A 27,116-nucleotide genomic window follows, 5' to 3' on the forward strand; every position below is an offset into this window, starting at 1 on the left:
ACACAGGGGACTGGAACTCTGAAAGAAGGTAGCATCTCTCTCTCTCTCTCTCTCTCTCTCTCTCTCTCTCTCTCTCTCTCTCTCTCTCTCTCTCTCTCTCTTCCTCCCTCCCTCCCTTTCTTACTTTCTCCTAATTCTTCATCCCCCTGTCACTGTCACTATTACTGTCACTGTCATCCCATTGCTCATCGATTTGCTTGAGCGGGCACCAGTAACGTCTCCAGTGTGAGACTTGTACTGTTTTTGGCATATCGAATACGCCATGGGTAGCTTGCCAGGCTCTGCCGTGTGGGCGGGATACTCTCAGTAGCTTGCCAGGCTCTCCGAGAGGGGCAGAGGAATTGAACTTGGGTCGGCCACGTGTGAGGCGAACACCCTACCAGCTGTGCTTTCACTCCAGCCTTACTCTTTTATATACATATACATACATATCATATTATATATGATATCATTTATCTTGATCTCAATCTTTGTAACTCTATCTTGCTTTTGGGAACAGCAGAAGAGGGCAACTAAAATTTGATGTTTTAGCTTAGATCTAAGGTGATTGTGGAGGGGTAGAGACTTCTGGGAACTGGAAACAAGGAGATCATGGACAGGATGGAGCCAAAGAAATTGATCCTATGAAATAGCATATGAATTCCTGAGCTCATACCCTAGACAGTCTACCAAGGAACTTTAGAGTAGCATCCATACAGGAGATTGCAATCACACTGTGGAGTCTTACAACTGAACTGACACTGCATTGTCTGTGAACTTGCAAGACAAAGTGAACCGATCAGGCTGCTTGCTGAAACAGAGCAGAAGCCAACACTTCCCACAGGATCTAGAGGAGACCTCCATCACCTCCTAACATGATCTTCGAAAGGTCCAGGATGCAATCCACAGTGAGTTGATATTTGAAGACATTGGAAAATCTTGACATGTCTGGAGGGGAAAAGACAAGTAAAGAACAAGAGACAACATCTGAGATGACATAGTTGTTGGAAATGAGACACGAAAGCAGTGATTATAATTAAATTCATAGAAATCATTCCTTTGAAGTTAATGAATTAATTGAAAGATCTCCAATCTCACTAGAGAAGCAGATAACACAAAAATGAATGGAAATGAAGTTTTAGAAACTAAAAAACACCCAAAATGAAGACATTTGTTGAGTGGATTCAACAATAGATTATAGAAGATAGATTTACTAGATTGTTCAAAAGAGCAATAAAAAAATCACTGCAAGCTTTCCAACTGGCCAACAGAGAAAAAATTAGATTGAAAAAAATAGTCAAGTTATCAGACACTTGTAGAATAATACAAAATAGTCATGTCATAAAAGTATCAATAGGAGAGAAGAGAGAGTACAATATAGGAAAAATTCTATGCAGCTGTAAGGGAAGATGAAATCTTGCAGTTTGCTGCAATTTGAATGGAACTGGAGGACACCGTGCTGTCAGTTAAGTCATAAGGAGGACATACCTGCCATGGATAGCCAGAGAAATCATCGGAAAAGAAGATGGAAGGCATCACTTTCCAACTTCAAACAATACTACAAAGTGGTAGTAATCAAAATAATTTGGCACTAAAGATAGACCCTCAGATCAATGAAACAATTGAAAATCCAGAGACAAACTCAGTTATATGCTAAGTTAGTCTTCAATAAAGGAGCAAAAATATGAAGGTGAGCCGCTTCAATAAATGGTGCAGGGAAAACTGATCAGACACATGCAAAAAAAATGAACTCAGACCTCTTTCTAATACATTGCACAAAAGTCAAATCAAAATGGATTAAAGACCTTGATATTAAGGACTGGAGCAATAGCACAGCGGGTAGGGCGTTTGCCTTGCACGCGGCCGACCCAGGTTCAAATCCCAGCATCCCATATGGTTCCCTGAGCACTGCCAGGAGTAATTCCTGAGTTCAGAGCCAGGAGTAACCCCTGTGCATCTCCAGATGTGACCCAAAAAGAAAAAAAAACCTCGATATTAGACCTAAATCCATATAGTACATAGAGGAAAACATAGGTATAACTCTCCATGACGTTGAAACAAAGAGGCATCTTTAAGAATGAAAAGTCACTTACCAAGCAAGTAGAAGCAAATATAAATAAATAGGACTACATTAAACTAAGAAGCTTCTGCACTTCAAAAGAAATGGTGACTAAAATACAAAGACAGCCCACAGACTGAGAGAAGTTATTTGCCTACCACTCATTTGATAACTATCCAAGATATATGAAACACTGATAGAAGTTTACAAGAACAATAAAACATCAGAAAATGGGGAGAAGAGATGAACAGAAACTTCCACAAAGAAGAAATACTAATGGTCAAAAGGCACATGAAAACAATGTTCTGTATCACTAATTATCAGGGATACTGGTTCTCAGAAAAAGCAAGAAACAAATCAAAAGAAAAGCAGTGTTGGCGGGTATGGGAAGGAAAAGGGATCCTTTTTCACTGCTGGCAGCAATATCTACTGGTCCAGTCTTTTTGGGAAGACATTATGGACATTCCTCAAAAAGCTAGGAATTGTGCTTCTAAAGGACTCAGCTCCTGGGAATTTACTCTAAGGTCAAAGAAACCTTGCAGAAAAGACAGCTGCGCTCTTATGTCTATTGCAGCACTATTCACAATAGCCACAATCTGAAAACGACCTAAGTCCCCAAGAACAGATGACAATCAAGAAGCAACGGTAATAGACACAATTGAATATTACTTGGCTATGAGAAAAGATGAAGTCAGGCAATTTACTGATACATGGATGGCTCTGGAGAGTATCATGCCAAATAAAATGAATCAGAGGAAGAGGGACAGACACAGAATAATGTCCCTCATATGTGAGATAGAAAGAAATACAGTAGGGAAGTAACTAATGACCCAAGGCAATAGAAATAAGAGCAGCAGAACTGGTCCTTGGTAAGAATCTTTACACTGTGGCAGTAGGGGGAAGGGACCACTAGGTCAGGGAAGGGACCACCATGATGACAATGATAGAAGGGAAGTGGTTACTCTGGACAAAGACTGGGTGCTAAAGGGACATAAAGGGATATGTATGTTATACCATCAGTAACAGTATTGTAAACCACATTGCCTAAAAGGGTAAAAGTATCTGCCATAGAGATAGGCTTTAGTTGGGGGGAAACTTGGTGGAGGGAAGAGGCTGCTAGTGAGGGGTTAGAACATTGCTCACCTAAAACTCAATCATGAATAACTTTGGAACTCACAGTGATTAAATAAAAATAAAACATCAGTAGAGGCAATTTGGAAAATTGCTTAAAATCAGAATGGAAATATTCTTAGTGGAGGTGCTGTCTCTCCACAGAAAGGAAAGAGAGTGAGAAGTGATTTCAGGAGCAGAATTAGAGATACAAGGACTTAATAAGCATCTGCCATAAATGGTTCTAAGTGTGTGTGTGTGTGTGTGTGCGCGTGCGTGCGTGCGTGCTTTAATTTGGATTGTGCCTTAGGTAACATGGTTACAATGTTCATTAATTTTTACATGAAAAAAACTTAATTTCAGGATTAAAATGTAGATCTTAAAATATATATGAGTCCCATGAGTTGAGCACTTGTCTAGCATAGGTGAGGTCCTGGGTTCATTATCCACATAGACAAATGCATGTATTTAAATATAGATACAGCATATATTTTTACTATATAGTATACAGCACTGTAGCACTGTAGTCCCATTGTTCATTGATTTACTCAAGTGGGCACCAGTAACGTCTCCATTGTGAGACTTGTTAATGTTTTTGGCATATTGAATACACCACAGGGAGCTTGCCAGGCTCTGCCGTGTGGGCGGGATTCTCTCGGTAGCTTGCCGGGCTCTCGGAGAGGGACGGAGGAATCAAACCCAGGTCAGCCGCGTGCAAGGCAAACACCCTACCCACTGTGCTATATACTTTTTAAATTTTTTGACTCCTGAACTTTTTAGTTATTCATTCTATTTTATTTTAGGCACACTGTTTTACAATACTGTTCATGGTAGGGCTTCATGCATGACACAATATAGCACCACACCCTCTCTCAAAGTGTCCACTTCCCTCCACCATTATCCCAGTGTCCCCCACCCTAATCTCCTCAATCTCCAATCTCCACACCCCCTTCACCGAAGTGGTAAGCTTCCTACCAAAAACCAGTTTTCCATTATTGTTGCCTTTGGGTATTTGTTATTCTCCTACTTTGTTTCTTTCTCTCCTGCAACAGAAAGAGATCATTCTGTGTCTGTACTGCCTTCAGATTAACTTCAGTCTGCACGAGAAAGACCCCCCATCCCTCTATGTAGTATGCATCAAACTGATCTCATTGAACCCATCCAAGTAGCCAATGAGGAACGAAGGCACTGATCACACTAACAGTTAGCTCCATGCACCGCCTGAATGCCTTCCAGGATCAGCAGGTTGCAATGAAGTCAAGAAAGATCTTCTGGATCCCCACGGTCCCCCCTAGCCATACCCACAGCCCCAGACTTGCACAGACTCAAAGTGTGGGTTCTCAGTGTGTTCCTTCTAAGACCTTAGGCCTGTGGCACTATGACAATCCTGCATTTTCTTACCAAATATAGAATGTACTGTAGATGTTCACATACAAAGTATCACATGATTAAATGCAAATGTTTCAACTATGCCCTCCAATTTAGTAACCTAATTTTGCCCTATCTTCACTTTTGTTTTATTTTAGTTTTTGTTTCCCTGCCATGCCCATTGGTGTTCAGGCCTTACCCCTGGCTCTATGCTCAGGGATCATTTCAGGCAGGGCTTGGGGGACCCTATATGTACCGGTGATTGAACTAGGGTCAGCCACATATAGGACAAGTGTCTTACCCACTTGCACTATCTTTCTGACCCCCGCATCTTCATTTTTTAATATGCTATTTGCTTCAGAAGGTAGAAATGGCTTAGGTCTTATATAATGTAAGGTATTCTGCATTCTAGCATGACCTGGAGTTTAAGGAGAAAAGAAAAAGCCTGGAAAAGGTACCTTGTCATTCTGCACTCTGTCTCTGTCTTTCTCTGTCTTTCTCTCTGTCTCTGTCTCTCTACTTCTCTCCATCTCTCTCCATCTCTCTCTATCTCTCTCTGTCTCTCTGTCTCTGTCTCTCTCTCTTTCTCTCCCTCTCTCTCTGTCTCTGCCATCAAGTCATGGGGTGGAATGTCCTGTATCCCACTAGGAGACCCAGTGGTAGCCTGGTGGAGAGGTGGCAGGCAGTGGGCCCACATGGTGTGGGATTAGCGCTTCATTCCCCCTGCAGATCTCCAGGCTGGTGTGAGGTTCTCTCCCTGAGCCCTTCTGCTTTTTACTTTGCTTTGATTCCTTGGCTTCCCTCTCCCTGGCTCTCCTCAGCCAAGACAAAGTCCCAGCTTGGGACCACTCCCGCCTCTCCCCGAGTCCCCTGTGGGTCCTGGAACTCAGAAGCAGACAGTGGACTCTCTTTGAACAGCTGGTTACCCCGTATCCCCTAGCCAGGGAGTGGCTTCAGGCTGGAGGCCATGAAGGTAGGGAGGAAGGCCTGCATTCCCAGCTGACTCTGGGCCAACCTGGCCTTGCTGCTGGGTGGTAGGTGCTGAGGCTGCAAGGGCCGCTGGAAGGGGGGGAGGGTGGACTTCGGCAAGGAAGGAGCTGCTGGCTCTGGGTCCCGACAGACCAGGAAGGAACTGCCTGGCCCAGCCTGCTCTTGTCTTCCTAGGGCTGGGGTGAGGGGGTAGGGGTGGGAGTGGGCTGCAACGGAGAAAAGGGTGCTGGTTTGCTGCAGCCCCCACCCAACTCCTGGGAGGATTTCTTCAAAGACTGTGGAGAGGGCGTGTGGAGAGGGGTGCCCAGTCCTGGAGCGGCAAGTCAGGGCTACCTCTCCCCCCCCCACCCCCCGCTTTGAGGCTGGTGGTGACTCCGTAGGTAAAGAAAGGACCGGACCCCCTGGGACAGCCATGTGACACTTAGTGTGCCCAGTGACCAGCTTTGGGACCCTGATTTCACTCAGCGGAGGTTGTTCTCCTTGGGGCAGGGGGAGAAGCCCCCTCAGCGGGCTGGGAGCCGCTAGTTAGTAGCCAGAGCTCCAAGAACCAAATCTCCACGTTGTGCAGAGGAATCCGGAGACGCTGGCCACAGGCTTTGGGTGGGCCAAGATCGCTGGCCTTGGGGTCCGACGCGGGAGGATTTCAGAACTCGGGAGGGAGCCCCTGAAAGGACCCGCTCTGTGCTTCCTGGCGGGCGGGCGCAGGGCTCGGTCTCCCGGCCGCCGGGCCCCGCTGATGCGCGCCGCGCACTTCCCGAGGATACTTTTGGCAGGAGCAGTGGAAGGACCTGCTCGGCTGGAACGTTTTCATCCCTCCCAGGCGACGTCCGATGGGTGTGTCGGGCGGGAGGTTATATGTGCGGGCGGCGGGCGCGGCCGCGGAGCCGGGGCGCCTGCAGGGGGAGAGCATGGCCTCGCGCGAGCCGCCCGCCACCACCTTGCCGCGGCCCGAGGTGCCCACGGGGTTAGCGCTCTTCCTCACCATCCCCTACGCCTTCTTCCTGCCCGAGCTGGTGAGTGCGGCCGCGGCTCCCTGCGGAGAGGGGGGCGGCGGTGGATTGTGCTCCCCACTGTCCGCCCCCCGGGGAGGTGGAGCAGATCGTGGCTGCTGAGGTCCGGGGTCTGGGAGCTGCGCGCACGGCCGCGAGGTCCTTCTGCGCGTCCTGGCCGCCGCTGCCCACCGGGGCTGGGGTCCCCCACGGTCGTCGCAAGGTGATCGAGGGGTGGGAAGGCTCTTCAACTTTTTCCTCTTAACCTTTTCTTTCTCGCGACGCCTTTTTGCCCTTCTCTGAAGTTTAAGGGTGTGTGTAGGGAGTGGGGGGCGGGGAGGGGGACACACTGAATTCCCTTCTGAGTTGCTGTTCCAGAATTCTCTGGGCTGCAGTATCAGTTGCTTTGACCTTTGGCTTCCGTGGACTCGCCACAGGAGGTAGCTGGTGACAACATCTGCCATAGACAAACCAACTGGTGCAGCGTCCCTGTGCGGCAGTGCCGGTCTCTGCCGTACCCGTTGGGACAACCTTCCTCTGGACTGTGGACTTCACCGGGGTCCTGCTCGGTGGGGTTCCTGCAGAGCTCTTTATTGCAGAGTCCTTTGTGTTGTGGTTGTTTTCTTATTTGTTTCGGGGCCACACCTGGTGGTGCTCAAGGATCCCTCCTGGTGGGGCTGCGGGTACCATGGTGGGTGCCGGGGATGGAACCTGGGTCCAGGAAGAAAGCGCCCTATTCGAGCCGTCCTGTCTCTTGGTGTATCTCTGCAGTCTTGCCAAGTCCTCTCTGAATCAGCTCTCCCCTGGCCCTGCTTGCTGGTGTGGGCCAGTCTGGCGAGCCTTTGAGGGCCAGGAAGAGTTTCCAGCCCTTTCTGAAATACCTTGCTTGTGGGCTGTGTTTTCTTACCAGCTTTCAATTGGGCAGTGTTTCCTCGGGCAAGAGGAAGGGACGGAAAGTGAGTCCAAGTTTCAGGGACCAGAGCAAATAAATAGCAAGAACAGCGGGAAGGGCACTTGCCTTGCATGCAAATGATCCGGATTGGATCCTCAGCACCACATATAGTCACCTGAGCACCACCAGGAGTGATCCCCGAGCACAGAGCCAGGAGTAAGCCCTGAGCACCTCTGGGTGTGGCCCAAAAGTCGAAACTTAAAATGAATAAATACATAAAGTGATTTTGACTCTCATTTGGCCCCAGCAGCTCATGCCTTTCCCCTTCCCACCTGGAAGGCTGAGCCAATTGACAATTGACCCTGGACCTTTCGGCAGACTGACTAAAGGGCACCCATGAAGGCCATGAGAAAGGGAAACAGTCAGGGAGTGCCCGGCTCTTGGTGTGTTGGGCAGAACTCCACCCAACTGGCAGGTTTCTGCCAGTCTGTCCCCTGGGTCACTATGTGGGCATCCTGCCAGGCTCATAATGTTCTGTCACTCTGGTGAGCCTTTTGGCCTGGCCTGGGTATGTCCCGCAGCTCAGAGGAACAGGATGAATTGTCAGGATCTCTGTGGACCCCACCACTTCTCTCTCTCTCTGAAAAGTGGTTTGTCATGCTCAGCTAGGCCCCCATGGTACTTGGGGCTGCCAGTACTGCACCTAGAGATATTTGGGAGTCATTGGGGTGCTGGTGATCAACAGGCGTGTGCTGTGATCCCTGTACTATGCCTTGGGGGCCTGCTACCATTTTCGTGAGGCACTTACTTGATGTGGATGGTGTAAACCTGCTCTCCACAGCAACTCATGGGCACTTTTACCCAATCAGACCTTTCTTGAGGGGGAAGCGGTGCAGGGCTAGGGCACTAGCCAGAGGGGCCATGAGGCTATGTCGTCAGCAAGAGGTCCAGGCTATGTGGTGACAGTTTGGCCCTCCAAGGCTAGTTTGGGTAAGGTCTCAGGAAAGGGGAAAGTCTATTGTTCAGGAGACATGGGTTGACAGGAAGTGCTGGGTTCTGGGGTTCTGGGGTCAAGGTCAAGGGGCCGTCTTGTGCCCCCTCTGCATGGTTCCTGACTGTTCCCTCTGAACAGCAGATAAGGACTGTTCAACAGGGTTGAAGCCATTTGAGGGTGTGGAGTATCACTCTTGGTTCAGTTGTATTCTGTTTCATTTTCTTCGGAAATAGTTTTTTTTTTTTATTTCTAGCAAAACTTCGTGAAAGTACAGTGAATTCCTACTCTCTTTCTTCAGTATCCTGCAGCCTTCTGCCATCTGTGGCTGAACCAGAACAGGTTTAAGCACTACTGCCCTCCTTATTTGAATTCTACTGGTCTGTATATTAATGTTCTTTTTCTAGTCCAGGGCTGCCACTATTCCATTGCTTTATCTCCTTCATCTTAAAATCTTCAACCTGGGGCAGTTTCTCACCCTCTCTCTTGAAGCTTTTGAAGAGTACTGATCTGTTTTTTTTTTTTATGACATCCCTCCTGTGTGGACTGCTCTGATTAGTTCCTCATTTGCCTTTTTAATTTTTTTTTAATTTTTTAAGTTAATGATTATAGCCTGGGTATCATGGTTACAGTAGTGCTAACACTCATGGTTTTGATGTACACAGTCACCATGACTTGCCCACCACCAAGGTGCCCCAAATTCTCTCCCACTGCCTCTTCTTCTCCACCCAGTATCCAGTGCCCCCTGCTTGACAGTCTGTTTCATATATTTCACTTAACATGATTCCCTCCAGTTCCAAACAAGTTACAGTGAACTGCAAGATTCCATATTTTCTTACAGTTGTAGAGTACTCCACTGTGTATATATGTGACTCCTCTGACATCAAACTTTTGAATTATTTCCATACCCTGGTGTTGTAGTTAGTGCTGCATTATATACGTCAGATGCACATATCTTTTGAATTAATGTCTTTGTGTTATTTTTTTGTTTGTATTTTATTTTTGCTTTTTGGGTGATGCACTCAGGAATTACTCCTGGCGGTGCTCAGGGGACCATATGGGATGCTGGGAATCAAACCTGGGTCAGCTGCGTTCAAGACAAACACCCTACCCGCTGTGCTATCGCTCCAGCCCCAATGTCTTTGTGTTTGGGAGGTAGGTGCCAAGACAAGGAATTGCTGGCTCTATTTTTACTCTTTTGAGAAATCTCCATCCTATGTTCCATAGAGGCTAAAACATACGACATTTTCACCAAAAGTGAAACTGAGGTTTCTTTTTCCCTACCTCCTCATAAACACTGGGATACATGCCATTGTCACTGTTGTGAGATAATATCTCTCAGTTTTAATTTGCATTTCCTGATAATAGGTTACTTGAACACCTTTTCATATCTCTACTTGCCATCCTGACGTCTTCTTCATGGAAGTGTTTGTTCATCCCCTCTCCCTGTTTTTTGTGGGTTTTTTTGTTGTTGATCAACCTTGTGAGTGCTTTATATATCTTAGATTTTAGTCCTGTATCTGACCCATTGTGTGCAAATATTTTCTCCCATTCAATAGGTTGTTTTTATTTTAGCCCAACTTTGCTTTGTCATGTTAGCTCTTTTTAATTTGAAGTAGTCCCATTTGTTAGTTTTTGCTTTGGTTGTCTTTACTAAGGGAGTATTAATCATTGAAGACATCTCTGAGGTCCATATCCTGAAAAATTCTATGTTCCTCAATATGTTTTATGGAATCTGGTCTAATCTCAAAGTCTTTAATCCATTTTGAATTAACTTTTGTGTATGTGTGAGATAGATTCCGACCTCATTTTTGGTTTACAAGTAATCCTTATTCATTGTTAGAAACTTAGAAAATAAGCAAAGAAGCAAAAGTTAGATAAGGAATTCAGAGATGGAATTCAGACAGAATTCAGAGGTAGAATTCAGGGGTGGAAATATCATTTCTGCATCTATTCTTTTTTTTTTCCTTTTTGGGTCACACCCGGCGATGCACAGGGATTACTCTGGCTTTGCACTCAGGAATTGCTCCTGGAGGTACTCGGGGGATCATATGGGATGTGGGAATCAAACCCAGATTGGCTGCATGCAAAGCAAACGTCCTACATGCTATGCTATTGCTCCAGCCCCTCTGCATCTATTCTCACCTGGCCACATAAACCTCTTATTGAGGTCCTCATGCCTGCTTCCTCCTTCCTGTGAGTAGCCAGCACAGACTCTTGGTTGGAAGGTGTTGTGTATCGTGTATTGGGAGTGAAGGCTAGGAAGGTAAACAGGAGACGGAGCAAGGACGTCAAGGCAGTTCAGTTGATCAGCAGACATCCTGACTGGAGGGGAGCGTGCAGAACCAGCCTCACTGGGGCATCTGTTGTTCCCTGGCCTTCGTTGCCCTCCAGTGGTACCAACCACAGATACCAGGCCATAAAGTTCCAGTGGATTCTCCCTATCTTAAGAGATAGTCAGTGTTCTACTATGTGAGCTCTAAGAGAATTCTAAACCCAGACGCTCAGAGAAAAGTAAAGAGACAGAGAAAGTAAATGCTATAACTGTACAGATGCAAAATGTGGGCCAGCCAAGGCAGGCATCATGGTGTCTGCAGGCTCTGGGCACCCCCCTCGCCCGTACCTGTGTGAAGTCTGGAGAGCAGCAGGTCCTGGGTCAAGGACCTTCCCGTGGGAACAAGGGCCCCAAACTATGAGGAGAGCAGAGTTACACAAGGGCCCCAAAGAGGCCAGGCTTGTCCCAAGTTCCCTGGGCCAGGTGCCAGCTCTGAGCCTCAGGCTCCTTGGCATCTAGGATGCCGCCAGACCAGGATGGCGCAGATGCCAGGGAGAGCTGTGTGCTGCCTACAGCTCTGCTCTCACAGCTCTGGGCTTTCTTCCCGGGTCTTTCTCATTCCTCATTGGACCACAGATTTGAAAGTGATCTTTTGAAATAATTATGTTGCAAAATAACTTGTTATATCACAGTGATTGTATTTGCATGGTTGCAAAGAGAGTTCAACGCCACCTCCCATACCCTCATCCAGCTTTCCCATACTGGCCTCTTTCCAAGCTCCATGCAGTGGCACCTCCCAGGGAACCCACATGGTGATATATCTTGACCTGCTGACAAGATAAAGACCTGTTCCTCCACTGCCTTTACCACACCACACACACACACACACACACGCGCGCGCGCGCGCGCGCACACACACGCACATATGCATACACATGCACACACATGCACACACATGCACACATGCACACATACACGCATGCACACAGATGCACACGCACACGCATGCACGTATGCAAACATACATGCATGCACACACATGCACACTCACATGCACGTATGCACGCATGCACGCATGCACATACGTGCACACAGACGCACACACACATGCACACACACAGACTGCACTTCTTGGAAACCTCATTCCATCTTTCTCAGTGAGAAAGGGAGATAGATAAGTGGACTTGTCTTCAGGAATGAACTGCTTCCTCTTCAAAACACACCTGTGAGCTGCCCAGGTTGTATGTGTACATCAGGTGTCCCTCCTGGGTGTTGTATCCAGGGCTGGGGAGGGGAGGGACCCCAATTTGCTGGTCTCGAGAGATGATTCCACTCTGGTCTGAACAGAGCTGCAGTGAACTCTCAGCAGAGGCTTTTGCATGGATGTACTTTTCCCGTCTCCCCCTCTCCAGGGCAATGCCAGAGCTTGACTACCAGGCACACAGTAGGAGCAGGCTTGGACTAACGGTAGTGGCAGTGGGAAAGAAACCCTAGCTGTTTCCCAGGGCTGGTGAATTGCTTTTTTCCCTCCTTACCAGCAGTGTAAGTGTAAGCCTTTTGAGATTCTAAAGTTAACATTTGTGTCGTAAATTCAGATGTCTGTCTTGGAGAGAATATGAAGTTGAAAATGTTGGTGCAAGGTGAGGGACTGATTCCCAGTTGAATTGATGACACCGTTAATCCCCACTTCCCTTGGTCGTGAGTCACAGTCCCACAGAGGTGGAGACCAGTGCGGCCTGATTCCGGGCTGAGTCAATGCCTCCACGTTTCTACAAGCTCAGACGACCCAGTGACTGTGATGGGCAAGTCCATGGACGCCTTTTCAGTAGGTGACCAGTTAGGTGTCTGACTAGTTATAAAGAAATGTTGTGACTTCTGGAGAGCCACCGGTTCTCAGGGAGGCGAGACCGTTTGTTGTCTGACATTTCCTATTTCTTGACTCACCCTGGCAGTCGGAGGAGAAAATTTGACAATGCGCCATGATATGTCCCGGTGTGATGGTGGGTGCAGCTCACGACTCCTTCCCGCTCTCACAGCTGGAAAACTCCCTGTTTCCCTGTTCCCCACTAGAGTCTCTGAATTCCTCATCAGCACCTTCATCTCTGCCTATTTGGACATGTGCCCATCCTGGCAGAGGGCCCCCCAGGAGCTGTTAAGGGCAGAGAAGGAGTTTCTGTGAGGGAGGGGAGGAAGAGACTGAGACTCGTCCTGAGGTGCTCCTGGTCCTTTGTTCCAGCATTGCCTAAGCAAGTGTGAGCTCCCAAAGAAAAGGCGCTTCCCTTCTTTCTTCTGCTTCACTGCCTACCAATCCTCCGGATTCCGGGGCACAAATGTTTCCTCTGTGTACCAGCTCTGCTTCATCTCCGGGATGTCTGTCCCTCCATCCACTCCCAACTCACCACCACTCAGCCTTGTCCTGGCTCCTGCGGGAGGGCAGAGCCAACCAACTCAGGAGCCTGGCACCTCTGCCCTGTGGTAATAGAGCCCAGGGATGCCTGTTTAGGCAATGCTGGCAAGGAGAACAGGGGTAGGGGGAAGGGTGGGCTGGGAAGAAGAAAGGAGCAGAGAGGTAGGCAGATGTCAGAGGCAGCCCCTCAGCCTCCGCGGGTTTTGCCATTCTGTTCTCGCAGTATACCAGGGGGTCAGCTGGGACACCCGGCCCTTGCTTTGGCCAGAGGGAACAGAAAGGGGAAGCATGCCCAGTGTGTTCAGATAATACAGGAGTTCAGGCACTTCTCTTGCATGTGGCCCAACTCAGTTGGATCTCTGGAACCACACAGAATACCGCAAGTCACCACTCTGAGCACAGAGCAGGGAGTAGCCCCCAAGTACTGTTGCGGCCCAGTCACCCCCCCCCCACACACACACCCTGCTAAAAGAGATGGGTGGAGCCTAAGATCTGACTCTTCTGTTTAATTGTTGTGAGGCCTGGACAGATTGACCTCAGTAATGGTGAGAGAGCAGTTGGGATGGCAAAGACAGTGCCAGCTGAAGTGCTGCTTGAGAAGTGCCCAACCATGCTGTCTTGAATTTGTCTTGAGTTGCTTGCCAAAGACAGTGGGATCTCTTTTTGTAAAACTTAATTTTATTTTTATAAAGTTGTTCATGATAATTTATTACATTCAATATTCTCACACCAATCTCACCACCAATACACTTTCCCACCATCAGTATTTCGAATTTTTCCAACCACCACCCAAGCCTGCCCCAATAGCAGGCCCTAAATAATTAATTTTGTATTGCATGCTACGAATAATTCGCTAAAAATGATCAACAAAGTTTTCCTTAGAAGAAAGTGTGTAAAGATTCTTGTATCTCATCCTGGAGCTTTTATGCTGTTGTATGAGAGATACTAGCATGATGCTACAGATTGTGTGCTGATACTTTCTTAATTGAGATCAGTTGTCTTCTACTTTACATCCTATCCCATCCAGTGTGCTACTCCTGGCATATCAGTAGCACATGACCACATTTGCAGCTGCACACTCCAGGAATTATAAAATTTCAAATAATGGGGCTGGAGCGATAGCACAGCGGATAGGGCGTTTGCCTTGCATACGGCCGACCCGGGTTCGATTCCCAGCATCCCATATGGTCCCCTAGGCACCGCCAGGAGTAATTCCTGAGTGCAGAGCCAGGAATAACCCCTGAGCATCGCCAGGTGTGACCCAAAAAGCAAAAATAAATAAATAAATAAATAAAATAAAATTTCAAATAAGGTGATATGGCTGGAGTTAAATTTTTTAACTGAGTTGAGGCAACCCAGAGGGGGCAGGTGAGTTCTCTGCCCCACCCCAACAGAGCCCTGGCAGCCAAAAGTCTCCAGAACTCAATTGCTGCCATGTCCACAACTGATCTCTACAGACTCATATGATCCTCCTCTGTGAGTGAATCTGCTGAAAATCCCAGGTATAACAGACTTGTGACTGAAATCTCCAGGCTCGCACAGAATCGGGAATGGGGTGACCTCCCCCATCTCCCTATGCTTCCAGGAGCATGGCAGTCATGCCCAGAAACTACCTCTGGTACCATATAAACTCATCAATGGCCATGATCCAGAGATTCACAAATCAATCCAGAATAATACAAATGATACACTGTAGAGTTACCTCTGGACCCCAAAGTCACCACCCAGTTAAAAATATAATTAAGTTAACCTCGGCTGTCTAACTGTATTTTAAATTTTAGAATTCCCAGGGTGAATGCAGTCATGTGACATCTCATACTCTACACCACTGATGTACACCACATTTGATGGGGTGTAAAGTAGAAGACAACAAATTTCAGGGGAATCGAACCCGGGTTGGCCGCATGCAGGGTAAAGGCCCTACCTGCAGTGCTATTGCTCTAGTCCTAGATGATGTACCTTCAGAATATTAAATGTAACAAATTATTGTGAACGACTTTATAAACATTAAATTAAAATTTTTTAACTGGATGGTGACTTTGGCAGTCTGGAGTCATCTCTGTAGCTTGTTGATCTCTTCAGAGATTTATTTGTGAGTCTCTGGATCATGGTGGGTTAATGAGTTTATACGGCGCCAGAGGCAGTTTATGGGCATCACTGCCTAGCTCCTGGAAGGACAGGGGTTGAGGAGAGGGTGCCCATCCTGACTCCGTGAGAGCCTGGAGAGTTTGGTCAACAGTGGGATCTCTGGTGAGCGAATCCCCATCTTAAACGAATGAGTGTTTACTTTGCCTTAAGAACAAGATGATGAACAAGGGATAAAGGTATGCTGTGGTTTCACCTTCGCTTTTCCGGCGTTTTGTTTGTTTGTTTGTTTTTCAATCCAGGAAAACCCAGGACCTCTTCTGGCCATGCAGAGCTGGGGGGGTGAGGGCCTAACTCAGGAACGTGCCAGGCTAGTGCTGTGCCACTTGAGCTACTTCCCCAGCATGAACCCTATCTTGAATGAGTGATGCACAAATAAGAGGAGGGATCCAGAGGTGGGAAATGGGGTAAAAACTAGGGCTGCACAGTGACAACCCTCCAGAAGCTCCTGGAGCGAGAGTGGTGGCCAGGACTTGCTTCCCACGGGGGGTTCTGCATGTGGTTATGTTTCTGAAAGCTTTGGATGAAGCAGTGCGTCTTTCGTTTGCTCAGATAGATCCAGAGGCAGGGAGTGGGGGGAGGAAAGAGGAAGATGTCTGACTAAAACGATGAGTTTGCTGAGCACCTTTTTTGTGCCAAGTGGAAGTGACTTCCACCGTGCGGAGTTAGAGCCTAACCCAAGGCAGGGGCCTGTGGTGCTGTGCACCCGAGTGCAGGGAGACAGCAGTCATAGCCTGGAGGCACTCACCATCGCACTTCCCAGGGATCTCATTTTCTGGACACACGGACAGTTTGTGACAACTCTGTGTCCTGCGGGACTAAAACACTGTCCATCCAACAGCACTTTGGGCCTTGGTGTCTCATTTACTCTCCATACACCTCTGGGGGGGGAGGTTTAGACATCATGCTGTGGCAACTTCCAATAGAGAGTCAACATAGCTATGATGGCACAGGGAAGCCTAACGCGCCACATAGCTTGCTTTCAGGGGTACTGGCTCTTCGCGATGTGTGCATCCAAGCCCACGATAGCACCCACGATAGCGCCCAGGTGACCCTATGCAGGGAAGTTTTGAGGCTGCCGCAGAAACATTCCAGGGGCAGGTGCCGAAGCTACCCATGGGGTATCAGCAGACGGCTAAGTCAGGGTGTCCCCAGTGCAAACCTGCCCACCCCAGAGAAGGGCACAGGGACAGCAGCAGACGCTGCCCTGGCAGTAGCCATGATCGGATCTGGGCAAGCCAGCAGGAAGTGCCCACGCGTCACCTCCAGCGCCGGGCATTCTCCCCCAAGCGGACAGGATTGGCCAGGGTCCTCAGGGGCAGGAAATGTGGGCTCTCGGGCAGAGGCTGGAGGGCAGGGTGAGCACTGTGCCCCTCTGGACCGTTGAGAGCCCCAGATAAGCGGTCCCACTGATAAGCACCCTGCCTGTAGCTCCTGCTCTCTGGGGTCGTGTCCTGGGAAAACGTTTCTCCAGAGAGAGGCAGCTGCGCGGGGCGGGGGTGGAGGGGGGGTGTTTCTGGAGCGCAGTTCAGATGGGCCCAAGGAGGAAGCAGGTCAGAGCTGGGGTGGGCGGGGTGGAGGAGTCCCACGCTGGCTCCCTGACCGCCCCCCTCTCTTCTCTGGGCCCATCTCACCCCTGCAGCCAGTTCTATCCCTCTGCTGTCACTCTCTTGGTCAGAGTGGCCGCTACTGGGGGTTCTTAGGGCCTGATGCTGGTCTTGCCCCTGGAAGGTTCCAAGAGGGCTCCAGAGTGGGGTCTCTGTGGGTTCCTCAGCCCACAGCCCCTCGCCTCGGTTAGGAGAACCGGAGCTCTGCTTCTCTGCTTCTATAAGACCTCAGTGCCCCCAACCCATGGCCCTCTGCCCTGGAGATGCTGGACGGCCATGGTGGGAGGGGGCTTCTCTGACAGCTCACGTGTGTCGTCACACACGCAGGCTGAGGGCCACGGTCAGGGAGGTGGGAGAGCACAGAGGTCCCTGCTCTCGGGGCACTGGCGGACAGGCTCGTCCACGTCTGGCTACAGTGGCGGCCCCAGAGGTGGCCCCAAAGGTTCCTCCAGGCGAATGAGACCCTCGGAGAGGAAGCTGACAGCCACCATCAGAGCTAGCAGAAGCCAATTTGCACTGCTGCTTTGGACCAGGTTCTGAGCGTCCCGGGGACGCTCAGCTGGCAGGGCAGAGCCTGCATCCAGGGCTCAGGACAGGGGAAGAAGCACCAAAGAGAGACAATGAAGCAGAGAGGGGTCACAAGGGAGCCCACAAGGGGAGGGAGGGCTCTCTGGGGCTCAGCAGTCAGGGTAGTCTTCTTGGAAGACGGGGCCCTCCCTGGCTTCTGCCCTCAAGGACACATGGTCCTTGATGATTTAATGCCAGTGGGTGCCCAGGAGAGCAGGGACGGGGCATCCCTAAAGCTGGGCTCTTGGACTCATGTGGTGTTCTGGGCCAGGTGATAGAGCCTGGCGGGGAGTGGTCGCATTTGCCTGCTTCTCTGGACCCCCTAACTTTTCTGAGAGAATCAGGAAAAAGAAATTGCTCCCCAAATGTTTACTGTTCTTTTTTTCCCCCTTTGAGGCTAGAAGAAAAGGCCCTTTAGACCTTAGATGGATAAGAGTGTTTTTATTATGCTCTTTTATACCACATCGTAAATCATGGCTACTTAGTCACCTAGACACCCAGTCAGCAAGGGGACGGGGTCTGAATGGTGGGTGTGTCCTGGAGAGGAAGAGGATGGCGGGAGGGGAGGAAGAGACAGGCCTGGCTGTGACTCATGCATCCTGCCCCTCCCGCTGGGCACACCCCTGGCTAGCCCAGACTTTCCCAGCCCACAGCCAGCCGCCATCCCCGTGCTGAGCTGTGCAGGGCGTGCTGGTGGGCACTGAGGGGTCTGCTCTGCCAAGCTGGGCCTGGAGTGCTGGTGGCGGAGGCAGCTCTGGCCAGCACCATGGTTCCTCGAGTGGGCCGGCCAGACCTCTAGTGGACCCTCACTTCCCCCCGGGGAACCCCAGCAGAAAAGAATCTCACAGTGTGCACCAGGTGGGGAGGCTCAGAGTGGGCTCGAGTTCGAGGCTGAATGATAGAAGGAGGAACTGCTCCATCAGACTAGTTGTTTGAGGTCCAGGATCCCAGCCCCAGCCTCCCATGGCGCCGTGGGTCACTTTATTTATTTATTTATTTATTTATTTATTTATTTATTTATTTATTTACGACCTTTTATAAGGTTGCTCATGATAATTTGTTACATTCAATATTCCAACACTAATCCCACCACTAAGACACGTTACCACCACCGTTATTTCAAATTTTCCCACCACCACTCAAGCCTGCCTCAAAGGCAGATTCTAAATAATTTCTTTCATATGGCTTGTTATGAATAATTCATTAAAAATGATCCACAAAGGTTTTCTTAGTGGAGAGTGTGTGAAGATTGTTGTATCTCACCTTGGAGTCATTAAGCCCTTGTATAAAAGATAACTAACACTTTACAGGTTGAGCCTTGTGTTCTAATATATATATATGTATATGTACATATAAATATATGTGTGTATATTTATATATATTTATATATACATACATGTATATTTATATATAAATATATATACAAATATACATATATTTTTTTAGACCGAGATCAGTTGCCTTATACTTTACACCCCATCAAATGTGGTGTTCTACTCTTGGTACATCAGTGGTGTAGAGTATGAGATATTGTGCAGCTGCTACAGGAATTCTAAAATTTTAAATATTATGATATAACTGGAACTAAATTTTTAACTAGGTGGTGACTATGGGGTTCGGAGGCATTTCTACAGCTTGTTGCTCTCTTCCAAGATTTATTTGTGAGTTAAGAATGAGCTTAGATGGTGTCAGAGGCAATTCCTGAGTGTCACTCCCAGGGAGATGGGGGAAGGGTGCCCATTCCCTACTCCATGTGAGCCTGGAGATTTCAGTCACAAACCCTGCAAACCTAAGGCTTTAAGCAGAGTCACTGTCGTGTGTGACGAGCTCGTCCCGAGACTGTGGAGATCAGCCTTGAGCATAGCCATGATTGGGTCCTGGTGCTTTTCAGGTGCCAGGACTCTGTTGAGGTGGGTGGTGAGCTCACCCGGGCTGCCCCAGATGCTGTGGGTCACTCTGGGGAGTCGCTTCTCAGAAACTTTCCTTCTCTGAACCAAGGCAGTAACAGGGGTTCCCAGAAACTTCACAGTGCTGCAAGGTAAAGGCAGCTGCTCCCCGAGTCTCTGAGCAGCCTCCACAGAGGCCTGTAGCCAAGGAGGAAGTTCCAGAGTGGGGTGCAGGGTGCCCTGGGGATGCCCCCCCAAGAGGCCAGCACCCCTGGCTGGCTCCCTGGGGTGAGGTCAAGAGCTCAGCCCCTGGCGTGGCTCTGGCGTGGCCCTTCATATCTTGCAGCCGTGGCTCAGGTGCAGAGAGCTGGGTCCCTGACTCCGTGATGCAGACCCGCCAGGACTCTCACGGGCGTCCTGAGGCCCACCGCCTCTCAGCAGAATTTCCTGCCTTTCCCCTGAGGAGCACACGCTTCCCACCGACTCTAGGAAGGGACTGAGCAGCCAGGCGGGGAGCTGGGGGCTGGGGCGGCCTGACTGTGCGTGCCAGGAAGGAGGGGCTGTGGAAAGAGGGCACTCAGCCATGGAGGCCCTCGGCGGCAGGCAGGAAGGAAACTGGCTTCCACGGCTGATGGTGAGCCACACAAGAAAAATCGACTCATGGCGACCTGTGTGTGTGTGTGTGTGTGTGTGTGTGTGTGTGTGTGTGTGTGTGTGTGTGTGTAACTGAAACAAAAGATCGAGGAAACAGCATTTCCCTTTTCTCTAGGTAGGAAGTGCCACTATAGCTTCTATTCTCGACTGCTTCATTTTTCAACACCCAGGTGACCCAGTGTTGGACCTCCCTCTGCAAGAATGGAAACCCCAGTGCTGGGGGCATTGGGAGGCTGTACAGAGCCTGGAGGTGGGAGGTGGCATGGGCCCAGGACTCAGTTAGCCTCAGTTGTGGCCTGACTTTGCCTGGAGTTAGGGGGTCAGGGCAGGAGCCCACAGGAGCTCACCTGCTTGCCAGGAGGTCCGTGGTGGAGTGTGACAGTCACTGACCTATCTTGGGCTGGCCAGAGCAGAGGGAAATGGAGCCTCTCAGGCAAGAAGTCTGCAGCTGAGGGCTAGAGTGATAGCACAGCGGGTAGGCCTTGCATGTGGCCGACCCGGGTTCAATTCCCAGCATCCCATACGGTCCCCTGAGCACTGCCAGGAATAATTCCTGAGTGCATGAGCCAGGAGTAACCCCTGTGCATCGCCAGGTGTGACCCAAAAAGCACACACACACACACACACACACACACACACAAGAAGTCTACAACTTACAACTCGGGATCTGGGTACCAACCGCGTCATCCCCTGCCCTTGTCTCAAACCTCAGCACTCCCTCCTGCCACCAGGCCCAGCGCTGGCCTGGTGAGATTAGGGGCCGTCCTGATCCAGGTTCCCTTAGGCAGGGAAGCATTTTCCCAGGTGTCCCCTTGAGCCTCAGTGGCCAGGGCTCCATGTGTCCCCAGCTAGGCGGGAAGCAGCCTCATGGCAAAGTCCTTCCTACACCTCCCACCTACACACACGTCCTACAGGAGAGAGTACCCTAGAGAAACAGGATCAAAGCAGGCTTGCGCCAAGCGGCTGGTGTGGTCCAGGCGGAGACGGCCGGACCAGCTCCGAGCCCTGGACTGTGGTGAGATGTCTCGTCCACTTGGTGGAAGGTGTTGGTGGCATGGAAAGGGCCATTGGTGAACCTTACTGAGCGATTCCATGTTTGCAGTTTTACTGTGCCAGGTTCGGTCCTCAAGAGTGGGCCCTGGTGGTTCTCCGGGGACCATCTGGGGTGATAGGGGATTGAACTGGGGTTGCCACATGCGAGGCAAGTGCCTTCTCTCCTGTCTCTCCGGCCCCAAACTTGGAGCATCGGCGTGATCCTTTCCATGCATGGCCAGAGCAGCCCAGCAGGCGCCCCTAACAGGCAAGCTCCAGGCGCCTCTCTTGTCAGCGAACAGGAGTTCCTGACTTGGTCTATTTAGCACGCCTTTCACATCTGGGTGTTTTGACTTATTTTCTTATTTTTTTAAATTTCTTATTCTATAAGGTAGTTCACAATATTTGATTGCATTTAATATTCAAACACCAATTCCACCACCATTACACCTTCCCACCACCATATTTAGGATGTTTCTATCCCAAGCCCCAATCCCTGCCCCAAAGCACAACCGAAATAATATATTTTGTGTTGTTTGTTATGAAAAATCGCTGAAAATGCTGCTACAAAAAAGTATCCATAGAGGAAAGAGTGTAAAGATTGTTCTATTTTGCCATAGGCCATTAAGGCATTCCTTAGGATATCACTAATATGTTGTTAAAGATTGATTTTACTTATTTTTCCAGTTTGAGGGTCACAGCCAGAGGTGCTCAGGAGCTACCTCCCCCCCCCCACCCCAATGCTCAGGGTCATTTCTAATGGTACTTAGAGAACCATATGGTGGCAGAAATCAAACCCGGGCCTCCCACATGCAAAGCATGCACGCCAAGTCTTTGAACTACACCCCCTCCCACTCCTGTCCCCCCCTCCAAAGTTTGTTTAATGACCTTTCTGTTTAAACGGCCTCAGATACTGTGCTACGGGGCCATCTCTGAGGGCTGAGGTGTGTCTCGGGGCCGGGGGAGGCATATTTGATACGCTTACAGGTCGTGGTGCTGTGGCCATGGGTCAATGTCCATGGGTCAGCAGTGTGTGTTGATTCGGGATTTTAAGCAGAGACTTACATCAAGTTGTGGCAGTGACTCAGCCATGTTTTGCTTTGAGTACTACCACGTATGTGCAAGGAAGCAAAGGTGAAAGGTAATAATGCATCCTTAAAAAAAAGATTGTGACTTGATCAACTGATGAGAATATTGAGACTCTGGACCTGAGGGGACCTGACCCAGCTTGTCCCCTGGAAACCACAATTCACTGTTTATTCAACCCAGTGTTGCTCTGTGAAACTCCCACAAGTCGTAAGAATAAACTCATTAGGCCATTTGCAAAGTGGAGAGATATAATTAAAAAAATAGAATATAAAATGTATGTTTTATGAGCCATATAAAATAATATGTATGCATAATAACAAGGCCTGAAAAATATCAGTCATCCCGTTGCTCATTGATTTGTTTGAGCGGGCACCAGTAACGTCTCTCATTGAGAGACTTATTGTTACTGTTTTTGGCATATCCAATACGCCACGAGTAGCTTGCCAGGCTCTGCTGCGCAGGCTTGATACTCTTGGTAGCTTGCCGGGCTCCCCGAGAGAGGCAGAGGAATCGAACTCGGGTGGGCCCCATGAAAGGCGAACGCCCAACTGCTATGCTATAGCTCCAGCCCTGAAAAAGAAATATAACATAATAAAAAAAATTCCCTGGTGTTATTTGTTTTTAATCTGTGGGTTCAAAAATAGTAACAGTTAAACTTCCTTCCACGTGGTTTTGGTGTGAGCCAGTAAATTAGTTCTGGGTCATGGTGTTTGAGCCCAGAGCACCGCAGCCTGGAGGGACTCCTGCTCCCACCTCTCACACAAACTCATGTGTTCGAGGAGCTGGGGTTCTTGGGTCATTTTGCACCAGAACTCACTCCCCAAGAGTGTCTGAGCACCTTGCCTAGTGGGTCTTACTTTATATATGTGCACCGAACAGATCAAGGTCACACATTAATAAAAAAATCTCAGCAGCACTCTTCAGAATAGCCAGGAGTGGAAGCAGTCCCAGTGTCCACGGCTGTGTGGATGATAAACTCAATGTGGTCAGTACATACAATGGCATATTGAAATTCAAACAGAGGCTGCAGCATAGTTGGGCCTTGAGGATGTTATGTTATGTGATATAAGCCATGAAGAATGAATACTCCTCATGATTCCATGCACGGGAGAGGCTGTGGGCAGGGCGATGGGTCTGTGTTTGTGTTTGTTTTGGGGCCACACCTGATCTACACCTGGTTCTGTGCTCAGCAATCCAGGCAGGACTTGGGCTCAAACCTGGTCAGTCAGGTGCAAGGCAAGTGGCTTTCTGACTGTCCTCTCTCTCCAGCCCCAGGAAGTTACTGTTTGATGGGAGTTTTAGTTGTACCAGATGAAAACATGCTAGCACTGAAGATGTGGACCAGTGGCAAGAGCACACTCAGCGCCACTGATCTGGACACTTCCAGGTCCTTTAAGTGGGAATGTTTGTCCTATATATTTCATCAGACAGAATTATTTTTTAATAAAGGGGGAGTTTGGGGGCTGGAGCAATAGCACAGCAGGTAGGGCGTTTGCCTTGCACAAGACCGACCCGGGTTCGATTCCCAGCATCCCATACAGTCCCCTGAGCACCGCCAGGAGTAATTCCTGAGTGCAGAGCCAGGGGTAACCCCTGAGCATCGCCAAATGTGACCCAAACAGCAAAATTAATTAATTAATTAATTAATTAATTAATTAATTAATTAAAGGGGAGAGTTTTACCAGGGACAAGCCTAGGCTTCTTGGCTGCAAAGTGTCCACAATAGTTTTCTTCCCCTGGACAGGGCCTAGTGTCTGGGGCCTCTCAGCCTCCCCTGGGCTCTGGTAGCACATGACCTTCCTTCTGGCCACCACCACTGGCACCTGTTCACTTGGCGCCCTCTGCCCTGGGCCTCCGCCTGGTCTGGGTCCCCCCTCCCCATGCCACCCCCACCCCCCCACCCCGCACCCTTGGTGTCTAAGGTTTCTGAACTCTCACAATCAGCCTGCCTGGACCTGAGTGCCAGCGCAGGGAAGGAGAGGCAGGGCCTTCACGGGCATTAAGACAGTGTCGGCGCTGAGTGGGACCGGCCACTCTGAACTCCTGCCCAACTATGCAGAAAAACCTGCCACGGGGTATCGCCCACAGCGCCCCTCCCTGCTCCCCAGCGCCCCGTCCTGCCTCACCCAAGCACTCACTCGCTTCCCAGGCGTGCCAAAGCCCTGGGCCACGCAGACCTGAGACCTGCTTTCTGGGGGAGGGGTCCTACTTACTCCCTTTCCACGGGGTCGTCACTGTTCCCGTCCCTGCACCAGCCTGTCACCTGCCCCACCGGCCGGAGGCCACACAGATCCACACTGCTCTGTCTGGGCGCGCGGCTCCTCCACACAAGGACCCTTTCCCTGGCTGGTCCCGCTCAACGGTCTGCAGAAAGCCTCCCTCCCCGACACAGCACGTTGCTCCTTTCTCTCTAATGTTAAGTGGGATTGGCTTTCGCCAGCCCCAGGGGTGTGCAGTGCTCCCGTGAGTGCCCACAGCCTGGCCTGGTTTACTGCTCTTACGCTGTTAGTTGTAGCCTCAACAGCAGAGAGTGAATAAAGAATGCGCTTTGACATTTTGATTGGTTTTCGCCAAGTTACAGAAGGAGTGATTGTTAATCTAGAGATGGGCTTGACTTCAAGCCAGGGGCTGCAGGTGGGCTGAGAGGGTCTGTGAGTCCCTAAGGCTCTTCGGTCCCCAAATGTTCTCACTTACCCAGCTGACTGGTCTCCCAAACCCCTCAAAAGGGACTGTCTGAGGCCGGGACACTCCCTCCTTCAGGCCCTTCCTGGGGAACTCTCCCCCACGCCCCAACCCTGTGCCTCTTCACAAGACTATCACCAACAGTAATTGTGAGTACTTAGTACTCACTGCACGCCACAGAGACATGTCTGGTTCTCAGAGGACCCCAGGGAAAGAGGGGGGCCCTGCAATCCCCACCTGCTCCATTTGGGGCCCAGCTGAGCAGATGAGCCATGGTAGGACCCAGGCAGCACACACAGGTGCTGGGCTCTGACGCGTGGAAGCAGATACGAGATACAGGCTGGACTGGCTGCATCCCTGGGGCCTCTGACGCACTCAGCCCCCTTCGCCAGTTCAGTGAAGGTCTCTGGGGCGGAGCCTGGATCTTGGGCTTCTACTACCAGGACTCAGAAATCCTGCCCTGATGAGGAGCTGTGGTTTCCCACACATTTCAGAAGCTCTTGACCCCTGTGTCACGTGTTTGTGGATTCTTTACTAAGCAGTTTGCAGAATAATAAATATTGGGGCCATAGAACTAAGCCTCCTTCAAAGTGACCAAAGGGCTTTTTTTTCCCCCCTCTCAAGTAGCCTTTTCCCCTCCTGGATTTCAGCCCCACCTGTGTGCTCTGGTCTTGCAGCTGTTGCTGGGAACTGAAGCTCGGACTGACTCCCAACGAGCCAACAGGAGCCTTAGACCCAGAGTCTGGATGAAGGGAGCCCAGACCCAGGCTGGACTTGGTCATTCCCCAAACGGCCTCTGGGTGCTGTCAGCTCAGCTTTTTCATGTGTTTATTTGTTTGGGGGGGGCACACTCCAAAGTTCAGCGCCTGCTCCTAGCTCTACGCTAGGGGATCACTACTGGTGGGGCTTGGGGTGTCCTATATGGTGCTGGGACCCAGTCGCCACGTGCAAGGCAAGCATCCTCCAGCTGCGGCACTGTGTCCCAGTCCTCCTGTTGGCCCGATCTTTACACACCAGTTCTGCAGCCAGCTCTCAAAAAGTAAGGGGGTAATTTTCCACATTCTAGAGCAGTGCCTACACTAGCATTAGGCCTCATCCTACCTTATAAAGGAGCCTTTCAGGTCTCAGTCCAGCCTTGGAATAAAAACCAAGGAGCAGTTTGTGTTTGTTCTGAGAAACTCCTGCCAAGTTGAGCTAGAAATGCCTCTGATTGAAACAGAGAGCCACAGTGGAGCAGTCATCCACTCGAGGCCTGCCCCAAACCTCTGAAAACACTTCTGCTCCTGGGAAATATGGAACAAAGTCTAATTAAAATGACTCCCCAGGTAAATAGAAGGGGTTTTGGGTTTTGTTCATTTTGAGCTGCCCTAGTTATATAGGATCCACCTGGACTCAGAGAGGGAAAGGAGATAACTCTCAGACTTAGCTGGCCTGGAGTTTGTCCTTAGCCCCAGTGCCTTCTGCTGTCCAGGAGGTAGAGGGCATGGAAAGAGAGAGTGAATAACATTCCTCCTTGTAACCTTGGCTGGACAACAGTTGTGTCGGAAAGCTTCCACACAGTGTAAGTAACGTCCCAATGATCTCAGAGACTCTTGCTCTAGGGGTGCAAAATCGGCATTGTCCCTCTCACGTCCATCATGACCCCTGGCCTCTGAACTCTCCCTAAGTCTAGCCCTGCCTCAGACCATGGCAAGAATGGCCTGGGGACATTGAAATCAGGTGCAGAGGGTGGAATCTGGAGATAGAAACTCTGAAGAAGGGTGAAGGAGGTGGAGACCCCTTTCCAGGCACAGGAGGGTGGGGTGGGACAAAGACACCCTAGTATGCCCTGGTCTGACACAAGGGAGTGGACAGTGGCATTCAGCAGGGCTCAGATGGCAGTGCTGGCCTTAGAAAGTCAAAGGGAGGGAGAATGGCCATGCAGACCAAATGAGCTAGGAGGAATGGGTGCACACTGTAAATTGTACGGCTGATATGGGTGGCAGTGGGGTTGCACAGAGCCATGGGAAAGAATGGCCTTTGACCCTACCATCACTGCCTTGCTCTGGGCCCTGGGGCAGGGTACCAGGAAACTGGTGCTTCAAGGCACAGCCCTTCTCTGCCCGCAGAGGTCCAGTGTGAGCCTAAACTATTCCACATGCTAGTGCGGTGTCCTGAGTGCCCTTCTCACTAACAGGTGGCATTGGTTAGGGAGCTGAGGAGGGCGGTATTGTGTGCATTTCCCATGGTTTAACAGGTTGGCAGGAGCCCTACTGTGGATCCCTGGCACCACCTTCAGCCTCCTAGCCCTGTGGGTGGGTGGATGGGGCTGGATATGCAAGATTTCAGTCCTGGACAGTCCATGGGGAGGGCCTCTTATCCTCCTCAACCCCTGCTCAGATCAAGCCAGCCCAG

The 27,116-nt window shown here is 50.0% G+C and overlaps 1 protein-coding gene across 1 annotated transcript in view; it reads left to right on the forward strand.

Moving 5' to 3' along the window:
* The first annotated feature begins 6,400 nt into the window (after positions 1-6,400).
* The window catches only part of MALL (mal, T cell differentiation protein like), a 30,739-nt gene continuing 10,023 nt past the window's right edge, over positions 6,401-27,116 (forward strand). Inside the window, exon 1 of the mRNA XM_004609243.2 lies at positions 6,401-6,519. Coding sequence (XP_004609300.1) covers positions 6,415-6,519 — 105 coding nt within the window. The 5' untranslated portion in view covers positions 6,401-6,414. The remainder of the gene's footprint in view (positions 6,520-27,116) is intronic.

Source organism: Sorex araneus, chromosome X, assembly GCF_027595985.1.
Source record: "Sorex araneus isolate mSorAra2 chromosome X, mSorAra2.pri, whole genome shotgun sequence".
In the NCBI taxonomy this organism is placed as follows: Eukaryota; Metazoa; Chordata; class Mammalia; order Eulipotyphla; family Soricidae; genus Sorex; species Sorex araneus.